This window comes from Taurulus bubalis (assembly GCF_910589615.1).
Source record: "Taurulus bubalis genome assembly, chromosome: 2".
Classification (NCBI taxonomy): domain Eukaryota; kingdom Metazoa; phylum Chordata; class Actinopteri; order Perciformes; family Cottidae; genus Taurulus; species Taurulus bubalis.
The window spans coordinates 44,596,555-44,613,291 of NC_136590.1; the positions used below are offsets into that span (position 1 = coordinate 44,596,555).

At 43.1% G+C, this 16,737-nt stretch overlaps 2 protein-coding genes across 4 annotated transcripts in view; one reads left to right on the forward strand and one right to left on the reverse strand.

Annotated features, from left to right (window-relative positions):
• Positions 1-992: 992 nt before the first annotated feature.
• The window catches only part of acsf2 (acyl-CoA synthetase family member 2), a gene marked incomplete at its 5' end in the record, with an annotated part of 20,090 nt that continues 4,345 nt past the window's right edge, over positions 993-16,737 (reverse strand). Inside the window, 13 exons of the mRNA XM_079237944.1 lie at positions 993-1,862; positions 3,187-3,255; positions 3,334-3,444; positions 4,067-4,208; positions 4,299-4,450; positions 5,726-5,833; positions 12,489-12,565; positions 12,719-12,810; positions 13,627-13,778; positions 14,332-14,427; positions 15,079-15,241; positions 16,408-16,526; positions 16,629-16,682. Of these exons, the coding sequence (XP_079094070.1) occupies positions 1,800-1,862; positions 3,187-3,255; positions 3,334-3,444; positions 4,067-4,208; positions 4,299-4,450; positions 5,726-5,833; positions 12,489-12,565; positions 12,719-12,810; positions 13,627-13,778; positions 14,332-14,427; positions 15,079-15,241; positions 16,408-16,526; positions 16,629-16,682 (1,398 nt within the window). The 3' untranslated portion in view covers positions 993-1,799. The remainder of the gene's footprint in view (positions 1,863-3,186; positions 3,256-3,333; positions 3,445-4,066; positions 4,209-4,298; positions 4,451-5,725; positions 5,834-12,488; positions 12,566-12,718; positions 12,811-13,626; positions 13,779-14,331; positions 14,428-15,078; positions 15,242-16,407; positions 16,527-16,628; positions 16,683-16,737) is intronic.
• On the forward strand, positions 7,240-12,626 carry chad (chondroadherin). 3 transcript variants are annotated; one of them, XR_013771245.1, is made up of 5 exons: positions 7,242-8,081; positions 10,724-10,887; positions 10,962-11,114; positions 11,197-11,399; positions 12,515-12,626. XR_013771245.1 is itself a non-coding variant. In XM_079237988.1 (5 exons), exons 1-3 carry the CDS (start codon positions 7,296-7,298, stop codon positions 11,101-11,103), a joined length of 1,092 nt encoding a protein of 363 aa, XP_079094114.1. In that variant the 5' UTR covers positions 7,242-7,295; the 3' UTR covers positions 11,104-11,114; positions 11,197-11,225; positions 12,515-12,603. The 3 variants fall into 3 exon arrangements, 2 of the variants coding, with proteins under 2 accessions (XP_079094115.1, XP_079094114.1); XM_079237988.1 differs by having other exon boundaries at positions 11,197-11,225; positions 12,515-12,603; XM_079237989.1 differs by lacking the exon at positions 12,515-12,626 and having other exon boundaries at positions 7,240-8,081; positions 11,197-12,254.

Sequence of the window (16,737 nt, forward strand, 5' to 3'; positions counted from 1 at the left end):
TTTTATTGAATTCTAAACTAAAGAGAAGTCACTAAAATCTCACATGTAAAATTGGGCTCACTGGCCGTAGAATCAATATCAGTACCTCATTATTATTATTAAATGTACATTCCTTTGGCATCGAAGTGACTTCCTCTGAAGGAAACCGGATGCTGGATCGCCTTCAAGCCCGACTGGTAGGCGTTTGGCGCGCTCCACGAGCGCACCGTGAATCCAGACCCAAAAATATGTGAAGTGAAGAAAAAGAGAGTGCAAAATAAACCCTGAGGTTCCGTCTGAGGAGCCAGGAGCTGCGCTTGTTTTCTCCGGAGCTATTTCTGGGCCCCGAGTCCTTCAGGTCTAGACAGACGGACGACATCCGATCCTTTGCAGCCCGCCGTCATTTGGACGGCGCGTGGAAATTCTTCTTTGATGCTCGCCCTCTTCAAACGCCGCAGACTTCTCATTTTCAGTAAGTGTGCGTTCCTCAATGAGCCCGAGAGCCGAGCACCAAGAGGACGAGACGCCCTCGTTCCTCCTGGAATGAGAGAACCGCCCACGTCTGCGTTTAATAATGTGCTGCAACGCTTATGTCAAGTTGAAGTCAAAAAATATTTAAAGTTTAGTTGTTTTCTTGTGCAGGATACAGAAGACGACCGGTGGAGAAATGAGCTTCACGCCGGTCTTCAGCTTGTTTGTATGTTAATAAACGTGAGGATGATGTTAAAGGAGAAGTCCGCTGTTCTGTTATTCTTATTAACAAAACCCACAAAAAATAAACAGTGTCTACAAATATTCTCCAACTGTCTCATGAGGATATGACCTTTAAAAAAAAAAGTCAAATGTATAGTTTAATAAAAAATATAAAAAAATCCTGTCATACTATGACTTAATCACATCATATATGAATACACAACAGCCTTTTCCCAATGTCTTTCTACTTTTCATGACAAACTGTTCTATAACGCTTTTAGTACATTTATTTTATTGTTATGTTTTCATGCATTGCAAGCCAAGGAGAGAGTTAAACAACATTAAAAATACACTTATTCAACCTAGAAAAAGAGTTTTTTTAATAATGTGGTAAAGTTAATTTCAAGTTGAGATAAAAAAATACTGTTGCAGCTTTTCACAGGATAAAAAGAACCGTGGTTCAAAATGTGCAACAAGTTCTGCGCTGATCTTCATAATCAATATTATTAAAAACGAGTGAAAACCAAAACCAACAATGTGTTTGTCTGAGAAGAATTAAATCTCACACACAGGTCAGAAAGTCCATCCGTTGCATTATCTGGGGCCGATCACACATATATACTGACAACCATTCACGGGCAATTTAGAGTCCAATTAACCTGAGCTGCATGTCTTTGGACTGTGGGAGGAACCCGGAGAACCCGGAGAGAACCCACGCTGCCACGGGGAGAACGTGCAGACTCCACACAGAGGGACCGTCCAGCCCGGGATCCGAACCCGGGCCTCTGGCTGGGAGCGCTCCACCGTGCAGCCACAGGTCAGAATATATACTTTAATAAAAATAAAAAGCGTATAACTTTCTCAAACATTTGGGCTCTGTGGGGTTTTTAGACAAACGATCCTCAGATAGTTCCTCAAATAAGTCAAAAATAAACGTAAATAAAGTTATTTTTTTACACACAAGGAAAATGGAGTCATTGTTGGTTTTGGTCTTGATGCTATAAGTATACACATGTACAGGTAGAGTCGTGTTTCTTATCACAGGGTCACAGGATGTTGTTTCTCCTGCACATTTGATGTGTTCTGCCGGCCGGCTTCGTGTTCTCCGTTCTCCAGCTGGACGTTCCTCATTGGTCCTTCCGGAGTCCGAGCTGCTGCTCCGCCTCCTCGGCCAGTTTGTTCTTCTGGATCTGAACGACGAGAGACGGGAGTTCAGTACCGACAGATTTTCACTGGACACAACATTTTGAACGTTATCAATTAGGATTTTTTTTTTAATATAATTTTCCACCAGTGGTGGAGGAAGTATTAATATCTTTTTAATTAAAGTAAGAGTAGAAAAACACTAACATTAAGTAAAGACTATGCATCCTAAATCATACTTCAGGAAAGGTCTTGGTATCAAACTACTTAAAAGTACCAAAAGTGAAAGTACTGATTACCCAGAATGCCTTTCATGACATTTTAGTCATGGAAGGCAACATTAAAAAAAGATATATTACAAAAAAAGGCAACATTACAAAAAGTAGGTTAAACAAAAAAAAGCCAATTTCAAATATAGTCTGTCAGAAAGTTACAGGACAGTATATCATCAAATAAAGTATAGTATTTCATAAAAAATTACAATATATGTCATAATATATATATTATATGACCAGTATATGACCAGTATCACCAGTATATCATCAGTATATCATCAGTATGTTATCAGTATATCACCAGTATATTATCAGTATATCACCAGTATATCACCAGTATATGACCAGTATATCACCAGTATATTATCAGTATATCATCAGTATGTTATCAGTATATCACCAGTATATTATCAGTATATCACCAGTATATCACCAGTATATGACCAGTATATGACCAGTATATCACCAGTATATTATCAGTATATCATCAGTATGTTATCAGTATATCACCAGTATATCATCAGTATATCATCAGTATATCACCAGTATATTATCAGTATATCACCAGTATATCATCAGTATATCATCAGTATATCACCAGTATATTATCAGTATATCACCAGTATATCATCAGTATATGACCAGTATATCACCAGTATATCATCAGTATATCATCAGTATATCACCAGTATATGACCAGTATATCACCAGTATATCATCAGTATATCACCAGTATATCACCAGTATATTATCAGTATATCACCAGTATATCACCAGTATATTATCAGTATATCACCAGTATATCACCAGTATATCACCAGTATATTATCAGTATATCACCAGTATATCATCAGTATATTATCAGTATATCACCAGTATATCACCAGTATATGACCAGTATATCACCAGTATATCACCAGTATATCATCAGTATCACCAGTCTGAAGTCGGTTGGTCAACCAGGCTCTTAAATGTGACCTCTGGTGACCCTTAAGAGCTCCGTGAATACTGAGTGTATTATTAATAAAGTGAAAAGAACCAAAGGCCTCCTGTTCAGGGGGAGGAGCCATTATGACCCCAGCAGACGAGCGCTTACCTTCCCAGTGGCGGTCAGCGGGTAGCTGGTCACAAACAGCACGTAGCGAGGGATCTTGAAGTGTGCGATCTGAGGAGCGGCAGAAAGTAGAGAATGAACTCCAGCTCTTTATGACATATTGTTTTAAAGGAGAGAACTGGGCCTCACGCGTTTCTTGCAGAAAGCTTTGATTTCCTCCGCAGTGCTCTCCTCCCCGTCCAGCAGCTTGATGCAGGCGCAGACCTCCTCGCCCAGACGGGCGTCCGGCACGCCGACCACCTGGCACACACACGGGGAACGCTTCATAACACACTTCTGTGAGTGTAATCTGTGTCTGCACTAACATGACATCGCCTGCTTCTCTCATGGACACAAACAAATACATCTTCATATGTGAATGATGGAGCAGAGACGTCTCTATTATTATTATTATTATTATTATTATTATATATAAATACATATTATATAATAAATAAATAATATATATGAAAAATAAAACTTATATATATATACATACACACACACACATATATAAAAATAAACCATAAACAATAATATATATGAAAAATAAGACATGAGAAAAAAACTATATGTGACATTGGAAACATAAAACATTGGAGAAAAAAAAACATAAATAATATATATATATATCCCATGTTTTATTTTTCATATATATTATTATTTATGTTTTTTTTCATATGTTTTTTTTCCAATGTTTTATGTTTCCAATGTCACATATAGTTTTTTTCTCATGTCTTATTTTTCATATATATATATATATATATATATATAGTTTTTTTAAATGTTTTTTTCCAACGAGAGTCCGTTCTGTCATACATACTCCTCTTCCTCCTCTTCCTCCTCCTCCTCCTCCTCCTCATCGTCACATGTTAAAGCTCACCTGCACCTCCTTGACTTTGGGGTGTGTGTGCAGGAACTGTTCCACCTCCGCCGGGTAAATGTTCTCCCCTCCCCTGATGATCATGTCCTTGATCCGGCCCTCGATCCGGCAGTAGGCGAAGGCGTCCATCTTGGCCAGGTCTCTGCAGGACAACCCCGGAACATGTTTAGTTCAAGGTATGCAGGTATTCTTAAAGTACTTACCTATTATATTATTGTATAAAGACGCTCACCCGGTTTTGTACCAGCCGCTCTCGGTGATGCTCTCTCGGGTCCGGGCCTCGTCGTCCCAGTAACCCAGCATCACGCAGTAGCCGCGGATCATGAGCTCGCCCGTCGTGCCCAGAGGAACCACCTGCCCCGTGGCCGGGTTCACCACCTTCGCCTGCGGGCGGACGATCATGTCTTCATGCATTATTGCAGGTGTGGAACGCAATGATACTTGAACATTTCATCAAATGTTTCTTTTTACACAAACAGGGTTTTAGTTGTTGATCAAACTGTTGCATTAAACACTGCCAATGGGTTTCATTCACACTCCACTTTATTAGGCACACCTTTCTAATTCTTTTTTGTCCTCTCCGCTCTTGAGACTGTGATGAGATCAGCAGTTTCTGAGCTACTTAAACAATAATGTACCATAATGTACATTTATTCCAGATTTCAGCTACACAATCAGCTGGTGAGATACTTTCATTAAGAAGCAGGTGGTGCTGGAAGAAGTACTCTGAACTTTTAGAGTTATATTATTACTTCATCTTATTTTTATTATTATCATTCTGTATTCATTCATCTGCTAAAGTTTATGTTTATGTTCATTCTATGTCTTTGTATGAAAAGTGCTATAAAACATATTAAGATGATGCATAATAGAATATTATTGAGCCTTTAACAGGTAAAGAATCTTTTAATGTTACAGCTGGTGGAGATGGAGCAATATTTTAACTACTTTATAAACTCTTATGAAACATATCATATTATATACATTTATTGCATTTTTGCACTCTCCTATCGTTTGTTGTTGTTATTTTTATTTACACCTTAATGTGCACATACATACTTGCACTTCTACTGTTTAAGTTTAAGTTAATTTAATTCCTAAATTAATACTCTTATTCTTTCTTTCATCCAGCTATTTTATTGTTGTTGTTATTTTTATCTTTATTCTATTAGTATTATTATTGCTTATATCTTTCATCCCTGTTGTTTTTATATCTATCTTATTTTCTGTGTAAATGGCTGCTACGCGACACTGAATTTCCCCTTGGGGATTAATAAAGTATATATTCATTCATTCATTAATTAATTCACACAGCATTAAATCACATTTACACAAATATACATATACAAACTGATAATAATGATGTCTTGTTTGTAAAAATCTCAATATGTAAAGAAACGCAAGCGGAGGGCAGTAAAAAGTACAATATTTACCCCTGAGCGATAGTAGAGTACAAGTATAGAGTAGCACAGGATCCAAATACTCAAGAACTACAAATGTGTACTTAAGTACACGACCTGAGTAAATGTACTTAGTGGTGGAAAATAACGGAGTGTAAAAAGTATAAAGTTTGTTGACAAACGTAATAAATAATTGTTCCTCTGTTTGACACCGATGATGAAGATGCAGGTTGCATCATCATCATCGTCGTTGAGGTACCTCCAGGTGATCCGTGACGAAGCCGACGGTCTCGGACTTCCTCTCCAAGTTGTCGGTCGGCGACGGGCAGAACGTCACCGGGCTGTTCTCCGTGGTTCCGTACGCGACCTGTCATTCACACAGCAGGAAGTGGCGCTGAGCAGACGGTTTATTTATGCTATGAAATGTAGAACCAGAAGTTTACAGCCATGTCAGGCTAAAAATAAATAAAAGAATTGTCATAATTAATCATATAAATTCTTGAGTTTTGTGACCTTTGTACCAAATTTTGAAGAAACTTGCTCCAGGAGTTCCTGAGAATAAAACACGGATAACACAACATAAAATACATATAAATATCTCAAGTTGGAGGTCTACGGTTTCCTCTGTCCATAATTCCTCGTGGCCGGTCCGAGTTAAAGTCTTGACTCGCGGCCCAGAACCCAAATGCATTCAGTTCAGAAGATTTCTCATTACTGCTGGAAGAAGACGTCGCATCAGTGTTTTCACTGTCGTAGCGAGGTATTTCTGTTTTGGTGACTTTCCATTGTCCTGCACATCAGTTCAGAGGGAAATAAAGTGCTTTTCCACCTGGTTGGTTGCATAAAAAAGAAATATATATATATATATATATATATATATATATATATATATATATATATATATATATTTAGTGTTGCAGAGGCCATCAGAGGGACTGGTGGACAAACGGGGCGTTTTAGAGGCGAGAACTTTACCTGGGAAAAGATGGAGGGCGACGATATTCCCGATAAAATGTTAGATTTGTTAAGTAAACTCTAGATTCCAGTGAACCTGGGTGGGTCCATGTGAACCTGGGTGGGTCCATCCATCTCCTCACAGCCCTCAGCCCTTCCTTTCTTATTGAAAGCAGGTGTAACGAACACCAAAAGCTTTGTCCTGGTTGTGGCTCAAGTTCATCTTTTTTTATTTTCCATCCCTCTCTTGCAGTTGAAAGCCACAAAAGGAGCATTACATAACACCACACTTCATTCCAAAAGAAAGAATGCACGCAGGAATGTGAAGCGGCATCTGAACCGTTTTCCTTTCTTTTTTCTGCAATTGTTACGACCTGAAACAGCGTCTCACGTCTCCAGCCATCTGGAGACCATTAGAGGTCAGAGGCTCGTTTCTCCTGCCGCCGCAGACTGAAAAACAATAGAGACGTCTGGGAATCGAACCCTAAAAGGTTGCTTTTTATAAAACGTTCACCTGTGGACTCAGACCGACAGACGGCACGTGTCTTTTCCGTGACGACCGGTCTGCACACGTGCAAACCGGCCGGGTCCCGCGTCGCCTTCCTGCTAATTCAGGGTTAAACTCTCACCGACACTTGACTTCCTCTTGCAAACCTCTCCCCCCCTCAAGTGAACGTTATAAATAGTGCCGTGTGTTCTGCAGAGCGGCCGTCCTCCTCCTCTCAAAGTGCGTCGCCCACCTTTCGCTCGGTCCCTCACCTTTTCTCTCTCTCAACACCAACACACTTCAGTTCCACCGTTTCCTCTTCAGAGATCTCCTCCGCTTCCGTCTTGAAGCTTTTTCCAGGATTTCTTTTCTCTGCGAGCGGGTCAGCATGCGCTGCGTGAGCTGGCTGCTGCTGGGGAGCTGCCTGCTGGTGCTGGGCCCCGCGGTGCAGGCCGCCCCGGGCCAGTGCCCCGGCCTGTGCCACTGCCACGGCGACCTCCAGCACGTCATCTGCGACGGCGTCGGGCTGAAGAAGATCCCCCGGGTGTCGGAGGTCACCCGTCTGCTCAACCTGCAGAGGAACAACCTGGGCGCCATCCCCACGGGGGCCTTCGCAGAAAGCAAGGGTCTCATCTCGCTGCACATGCAGCACTGCCAGCTGCGGGAGATCGGATCCCAGGCCTTCAAGGGGCTGAAGAAGCTGGTCTACCTCTACCTGTCCCACAACGACATCACCAGCCTCAAGCCCGGCGCCTTCGAGGACCTGAGCGAGCTCACCTACCTCTACCTGGACGGGAACCAGATCGGCGAGCTCGCCAGAGGCATCTTCTCCCCGATGATCAACCTCTTCATCCTGCAGCTCAACGACAACAAGCTGCGGGAGCTGCGGCCCGGGACCTTCGCGGGCGCCAAGGACCTGCGCTGGCTGCACATGAGCGGGAACGAGCTGACGACCCTGCAGCCGGGCTCCCTGGACGACGTGGAGAACCTCGCCATACTCCACCTGGACCGCAACCGGATGGCCAGCTACCCGACGGCCGCCATGAGCAAACTGCGGGTGGTGGAGGAGCTAACGCTGGGGAAGAACCCCATGAGGAGCATCCCCGACGTGGCCTTCCAGAGCTTCGGCCGCTACATGGAGAAGCTACAGCTGGACAACATGGGTCTGGAGAAGGTCAGTCTTTTACTAGAGAGACGTAGCTTTTTAAATGTCTGATGCAAAACCAAAGCCAACAGATCCAAGTGTCAAAAATATTCTTCATGAATTCAACTACTTTTTCCAAAGAGAAGGAAAAGGATGGAGAAGAAACTCTTTCAGGGAAAATCCACCAAAAGTAACAACTGCAAATTATTTTAATCCTCAGCGTTCAATGAAATAGTTCTCAGCGTGTCGCTCTTAATATTTGTTTATTTGTCTGGTGAATGCATTTCAACTATATTTGTGTTTGTCTAGTGTCGATTTAAAAGATTCTTTATGGCGCACAAAGCTTCACCATCACATGCAAAGTTACCTTTTGAGAAAAAACTAATTAAATGCATATATGTATTTTTTTTAAAAGAGAGTCGATATCCTTCAACACAAAACAATGGCGGTTTGGAGCTGAAACATTATTGTCCATCAACAGAAAAATGATAATTTACCATTTTGATACTGAATAATTGTTCGATTTACTTTTCAAGCAGAAATTACTTCAAAAAAACTTTATAAAATGTGAGCATGTTTTGAAAATGTTGAATTGAGCTCGAAGAAACTGAGATATCTTTGTTTTTTTTTACAATTTTCAAACCTTTAGACCAAACATATAGATAATTAATTAAAATATAAGAATGGCCTTAATGCAAGTTATCAACTCATCTTCGTCTTCATCTTCACACGATGTTCCGACATCAGAGACCATGAGACAGATGTTTACACACCTCTGTAAAACATCCATCTGCTCGCAGCAGTATAACTGTATACAGTATGCGCTCTATGTCACGCCACACACTACTTCTCACACATTTGCTTCATGCTCGAGGTTAATCCAATATTTGAGCGTTTATCCCAGAGGGGAAAACTGTGAAACAACAACCTCCTCACGCCGAGAGCCCAGGGGCATGAATGAGATTAAACCGTGTCCCGGCCAAATAAAAAAAGGTATTTTTAGGAGTGTTTTTGTTTGCTGGACCGCGGCCAAAGCGTGGCTCAGAGTCTAATTATTACACAAGTGTTATTTTCAGCCCCAAAAAAAGGTGTGTTTTCTACTCTTGGGTCTTGTAAACAAGGTCAGGAGGGGTGAGGAGACGGTAAACAGAGGCAGGGTGTTCCACCGCTGCATGAAGAGGATATTTTTAGCTTGAATGGACAATTGGGCCCTTTGCGAGCCTTTCTGGCAAAGAGACGACAGAGAGAGAGAGAGAGAGAGAGAGAGAGAGAGAGAGAAAGAGAGAGAAAAACACCCCGGCCATGCTGGAAGTCATCCATCTTCCATTGCTTCAAAATACCAGAACTCTCGGCTACTTGTCACTCCACGGTGGAAATTTCCAAAAGGCCTCCTCTCCTCCAGACTCACAGAAAACAACCTTCAAAAGCTCAAAGCCTCTCTCCCTCTCTCTCTCTTTCTCTCTCATCCATCCTCCTGCCGGAGACAAAACTTGACACGCCGGTCCACCTCGCACCTCTCTGAAGCTTTTAGCGCCCTCGCAGATGCATACGAAGTAGAAGAAGGAGTAGAAAGTGTCGGTCGGTGTTTACATAAGTGCGGGTGCAGACGGAGGGATGAGAGGAGGCCTTCATGCCTCAAACACTGGCCGGATTCCCCGCGTTCTGCATCCATCTGACGGACAGGACGGGTGTTTGGTTGGTGGGTCAGAATGCGATGTGAGCCGTGGGGTTTTTTTCGTGTAAATTCTCCCCAATGCTTTGACGCCCAGCTCCACGTGTGGAAGTGTCCTCGCGCGAGAAACTAAAACCCAAATTGTTCCTGATAGCCAAACTAGACCACCATTTTTAGATGCCAGAGGTTCTGCAGCCACATCAATACATTTAATACATGACTTCCGTCCTTACAGGGTTTGTATAAAAGGCAATAAAGTAGTTCATAAATATGAGATGTGAGTTTACAGATGATTACAACCCCTCCTCTGCATTGTGGAGGTTGGTTGTGGTTGTTTTGCCGGTTACACCTACCGTAAAAGTCGGGTTACATGCCACTTTTATCTTCAGTGGGTGTCCTCGCTGTAGCTAGCTAGCGCTGCTGCTAGCTAGCTCTGCTGCTGCTACTGGCCGCGTCCCCTCTGCCCGAGTCGGGTGTCAAGCCGGGGCTGGTCCCGCTACCGTCGGTGGTTGTCTGGGAACTAGCGGGGAGCTAGTGGGGAGCTAGTGGAGAGCTAGCGGAGAGCTAGCAGCAGCGCTAGCTGGCTACAGCGGGGGAGCTAGCGGAGACACCCACCGAAGGTAGTAGCGGCTTGTAACTCGACTTTTACGGTACAGTCTATGTGCAGATCTATGAGTTACACTCGCTGTCTTCTCGAGTCCTCGCGGTCCATTTTGTTTGTGCTAACACAGCAAGCTTTCCTGCTTAGCAGCGGCTGAGAGGCAGCGATGTGCAGCAGTGTGCATCGGTCTGTCAGCAGTTCGCCAAACACACCGTCCAAAACACTAAAACTGAGCAAAACAGGCAATAAAAGATGTTTTGAGAAAGTGTGAGTCCTTGAGCATAACTGGCCACCCAAAAATATTACACGGAATGAGAGATTGGCCGTGGACAGACACAGAGGTGCACACTCACGCACACAGCTGAATGCATGGTCCTCCCCTCATGTCTCGCCCTCTAGTTCTCCGACGGTGCGTTCATCGGTGTGACGGCGGTCAAGTCCCTGAACCTGGACAACAACAAGCTGAGGTCTCTCCCCAAAAGCCTCGACTTCGGCTCCATCACCAACCTCACCCTCTCCAACAACCCCTGGAGCTGCACCTGCCAGCTAGCTCCACTGCGCAGGTAAGGCGCTCACCTGAAGACGGGCCGCTCTACGGCCGCTAGCAGCTCTCCCTAACCCGCTCATCTCCCCGCAGGTGGATGGACTCCAGTCGCGTCCGTCCGGACGCGGTGTGCTCATCTCCGCCTCAGCAGAAAGGAAAGCAAGTGAGAGACAGCGCCGCCTTCGGTGGCTGCAGAGTCAAGGCCAAGAGAGCCAGAAAGGGCGCGCGCCATTGAACACCGAGCAGGTAAAGCTAACATCTCCAAACCAAAAAAGAGTATTTAGTAGACTGTTTAATTTGGCTTCTGATTTTGTGTCTTTCCCTGCAGGAGACGCCGAGGGGGAGGAGCCTGTCCAGGTGACCGGCTACACAACGGGCTACACAACGCTAACTCATGCTACTTCAACACCGTCCATCTATTCATCTGCCAGATGATGTCACTAGTTTAACACACATTCACATGGAGAGCTTTATGGAGCCGAGATGTAACTATTTTTTGATCATCTACCATTTACATCAAAAGACATTCAGGTAACCACAAAAATACATAACTATTCTCTTTTACACGGTGCATTCAGGGTCTTCGGGATGAACCGTGATTATAAACAGTCGGAATTTTATGAGGATAATGTTCAATAAAGTTTCAATGTTTTGATTAGCATGAAGATAATCATTTGAAACCAGACGAGCTTAAAGAAAATGTTCGACACTCTTAGTTAGATGAAGAGATCAACACCGGTTAGCTTAGCTTAGCATAATGACTGGAAACGGAGGGAAACAGCTAGCCTGGCCCTGTCCAACTGTGACAAAAGACTCCTGTCAGCCCCTTAAAAGCTCACTAATTAACATGTAATATCTTGTATGTTTCCACACACTCAGCTTTAATATACTGGACATGAAGCCTCCTTTATTTTGTCGTTTACCTGTAAGAACAATGGCTCCAAAAATATAAAGAGGCAGAGAAACGCATCTTCCAAACTAAGAGGAAATATTAAAAACATCCTCCAACCGGCATCGACACTCGTTTATCGACCAGTTGCTCCGAGACGCATAAAAGACAATAAGACTTTGAAGATGCGGCTTAAAAGGTGAACACAATTTACAAATTGTATTAGTCTTTCTTTTAGTGCCATTTTCTCTGCACAAAGGAATTTTTAGCATCTCTGAAAAAAGCAGTTAATCTATTATGAGATTAATACGGTGTGTTATTCCGTCTTTACTTTAAAACAAAATATTTTTAACACACTCAAACATTTTAAATTGCAAAGAAAGAGTGAAGAATTTCTGGGAGGGTTTACTGCCTGTTATTCATATCTATTGTATATTCAATATCTTTACATTTCCTTGACTTTTGGAAGTGGTGGCTGGTGTTCACGTCCAATAAACCTTTTACAAAATAAAAGCCTCCTTTTTATCTCACTTATATACTTTCTTTACTTCCTTCACTGACTGAATATTCATGCAGTTGTTGACTAACGTTTCTCTGAGGATGCGTCTCCGCCTGGTGTTCGGAAGCGGAACTGCATCATTTTGGAAACTAAAGTTCATTCATGATCCCAGTTGTTTGGCGTTCTTACATAATCTATAACACTACTATTCTGTATCTGTTAATGGACTCACTGTTATTTCCTTGATGCCCATCACAGAAATGACCTCCTTGATGAGTTCTGAAGGACACGGAGAGCCACCGACGATGCCTGCAGCGACACAAACACATAGAAGAGCGTGAAACCTGAGAAACTTTATACAAAAACAAACTACAGACATGAAAAAAAAGGCTTTATATCATTGGAATGGCATCTTTTTTTTTTGTTGCATCTATAAAAGCAGAATATCGATCTTTCTCTCACCGGCCTGGACTGAAGACAAGTCGTATTTAGCCAGGTCCGGCTGGTTGACCATATCGACAAACATGGTGGGGGTGCCGTAGATGAAGGAGCACCTGTGAGGAGGAGGAGACAGACAACACAGAATGCATCATCGTCACTTAAAATAAAACTGCAAAATTTAGTCCAGAATTTGCCTTTTGTTTCATGAAAATCATTATTTGAGACAATAAAAGGCTCTCGAATTCAAAAAGTAAAAATAAATAAAAATGAAAGCAACAGTGGACGACTTTGCAAACTGGTGAATCCACATTTCTCTGGACACTCAACACAATGTTTCTAATTCAATTCCATTTGGTGTAAAAACAATTCAACTTTATTTTGAAAAACTGCATTAAAAGTGAGACTATAAAGAGTCCGTTTGTGGTGACGGGAAGCTCTTCTTCTGTGTGATTTAGGTCAAAGGCAAAGTTTGACATTCAGGGATATTTGTCTATTTGCAGAGAGTTAGATTAGAATAATCAATATTCACACATATGTTTACCAATTCTGAAGCTACAGCATGTTAGCTTAGCACAAACACAGCTAAACAAATACTGACTATAAATACACTGACGGGGCTCAGTGGGTTCATATCTTCCCTCTGTTTCTCGTCTCAGTCGTGTCTCAACAGTAAAGCCGACATTAATAAATACCTTTATATACCTTAATAAATACCTTTTGGCCTTTCCCCCCTTTGATAGTTTGACAAGCTCAAACCTCCCTACAGCTAAAGATTTAGCTCAGATGTGATCATTCAATGGACTGTGAGGCTCCAGAATGAATGAGGATTAAACTCTTACCACATTTAATCCTTTTCTCTTCAACAGGATATTAAAAGTTCAAACAGGTGATCGAACACGGCCTTTCTGAGACCAAATGTCTGACGTTACCTTTCGCTCTCCAGCGCCGCCAAGTTGGCCTTCCCGTCGTACCCGGTCGAGGGGAAGACCGCGGACACGCCGTGCACGGCCATGCACAACCCGCCGCCCACGGAGCCGAAGCAGTGGTACAGCGGCACCGGGATGCAGAGGCGGTGGTGGGGCTGTGGGACAAAACCAGGAGGCAGAAGGGGCAAAATATTTTATATTACCGTAAAGGTCGGGTTACAAGCCGCTACTACCTTCAGTCGGTGTCCCCGTTAGCTCCCCACTGTAGCCTGCTAGCGCTCCACTAGCTCTCCGACAGCTTTCCGACAACCAGCAGCAGCGCTAGCAGTAGCAGCGCTAGCAGTAGCAGCGCTAGCAGCACCAGCGCTAGCAGCAGCAGCGCTAGCAGCAGCAGCAGTAGCAGCAGCAGCAGTAGCAGCGCTAGCAGCAGCAGCGCTAGCAGCAGCAGCAGTAGCAGTAGCAGCAGCGCTAGCAGCAGCAGCAGTAGCAGCAGCAGCAGTAGCAGCAGCGCTAGCAGCATCAGCAGTAGCAGCAGCAGCAGTAGCAGCGCTAGCTTGCTACAGCGGGGACACCCACCGGAGGTAGAAGCAGCTTGTAACACAACTTTAACGGTACATTAACTTTGTTACCCGTTTCAGCCACGATACCCCGGCGCACAAATATAAATGGTTATTATGATCATTAAATAGTTCCAGGTAAAAGACTCACGTTCCAGGTGTATCCCACTCTCTTCCCCACAAAGTAGGCGTTGTTGACGATGTTGTGATGAGTCAAGGTGGCACCCTTTGGCGTCCCAGTTGTTCCCTGGTGACACATGATTACAGAAATAAATCATTGCATCTAGAAGGCCATAAACATGGATTTATACAGAGTGTAAAGGTGACTGATAAGCTTCTTTTTAATTGGTCTCTAAAACACAATATGTTTTCATAGTGTCGGCATGACCTTAAACAATATCACGGTATTACAAAATTAAAAAAGGGATACTCTCCTCAAAACATGATTTTGCCAAATATCACTATATTTGGAATGCAAGGGAACATATCTTAAGAAAGAAAAATAATCATTTTAAACACAGTTGTGTTTATTGGCTCCAAATTTTAATGAAAATTAGGTTTACCTCATAAAAACCTGGCACGTTGACTAAAACTAAATTAGGCTCTTCAGATGCAAAATCTATTTATTGTGAGGAAGAAATTAGGTTTATGCTTTGGCATTTTCTTCCCCCATGTTGAGGTTTAAAACATTTCAAGTTTAATTAAATTGGAGAGCTGTAATACAAGTTACACAAGTACTGTGCTACAGTACAACTTTGAGGTACTTTCCTGCTACTTTATACTTCTACAAGACTGGCAAAAAAAAAAAATGGGAAACACTAAAATAAAAGACGGGTTTGGTGCATCTCTATATCTCACGCGAACCCACATCCAGAAGCGGGAATTCTGCAGCAATTACCGAAGTGAACTGGATGTTTATGGGGTCGTCAACGTTGAGTTTCTTCTGCAGGTCCTGAAGCTGCTGCGTGAACCGGCTGCTGCCGGCCTGCATCACGTCCTCAAAGTGGAACATTCCTGGCTGTCGACTGTCCAAAAGGATCACAGAGCGGAGGTCGGGGAGTCTGAGGGGGGGGGAAGCAAAACAAAGAAATAAATGTATAAAGAGCTTCCAGTTCCAGCGTGTTACTGTTTATTGTTTAATGTTCAAGTTGTTAATCTTTGTGTAAATGTAGAATCAGGACAGTAATATTTAACACGCTGAGGTCGGGGGTCCAACTCCTCCGGCGTGGCCTCATCCCCTCAAGGAACCTTTCACTCTTCAGCACACAAAATTCACAAAGGCCTCGTCACAACAACATGAAAAAAACCCACTACATTTCCTCCGAGGGATCTGAGCTTCCAGAATATAAACTGCTCTCCGAGAAAGGAAAGGTGCGCCGACATTATGAGAAGGAGGCGATGTCACACATATGCATGTTTTGTGAACTTATTGATCATCGATTATCAGTGCAGACGTGTTAATGTGTATGTTGCAGCAAGGTGTTTTCCTTTTTAATCTCTTTTTATCATTTGTAGGTTCACCTGCTGCTGTTTTGCTTCTACCTGTTTTTCTGTGCCCATTCTACTTGTTCTGCTTTTGTTTGTTTTGCTTTTGCCTATTTAGCGGTTTCCATTTTATATTTGTTTTGCATGGTGTGGCTGTAATTTTAATCTGCATGTTTTTGGCTTTTAGTGTTTATTTGAATTACTGTTATAAACGTCTGGTTAATTTCATGAAACACGTCTCTGACCAATATCAATACTGAATTTGTGTGTCCTTAAACAAACTATATATTAGGTTGTTAAACTTGTATTTCTTGGGGTGCAAGTTGGTGGTGTTGTCTGTTTCCTTTTTATTCCCCCTTCCCCTAAAACCCCGTCACACTGGCAATAACCATTTTGGGCTGGAACTCCTCCAGTTAACACTTTTGCAGCCTGCCTTCTGTCGATGCATCAACATGGGCTGACGCGTGTTGTTGCTTTCAGATTTGTCCTCATCTGCTCCATTTGTTATATTCATTATTGTCAGACTTTCACATTCTTTTGTCAAACCCGCTTTCTTGCCGGTCTGCTGTGGCCTTCGGCTTGTGAATCTGCCGATGAGGCCCAGAAACTTGTAGCAACCCTAATGATAAGATAGCGTTCTGTCCACAATGGCCATTATACAATGAATCCATCTGCTCTTACGTTCATCGTCCTACTTGTTCCTTCTAGAATAAATACTCAGACGAGCACCAAGCCGCTGTACCTGGCGCTCCTGATGTCCCCCGGAGTGGACGACTGCATCTCCGGACACAGCTGCTGCAGCATGCCGCTGTAGTTCTGAGTCTTGAACTGCAAGGGGCACACGACGGCTTTACACCCAGTCTGTGAAGAGAGGAGCAGAGGACCAGAGGACCACCTCAAGGGGATGCAACGCTTCAGTGCGTCTAAAAAAAAAAAAAAGACAGGGAAGTAAAAGCCACCCACCAATCGCAAAGCGAACTCCACCTCCTGCACCTGGTACGCTGGGTTCACGGACACCTGTTGAGGGGCGAAAACATAAACAGCTGCTCATGATGGAAAAGACACTGAAAGT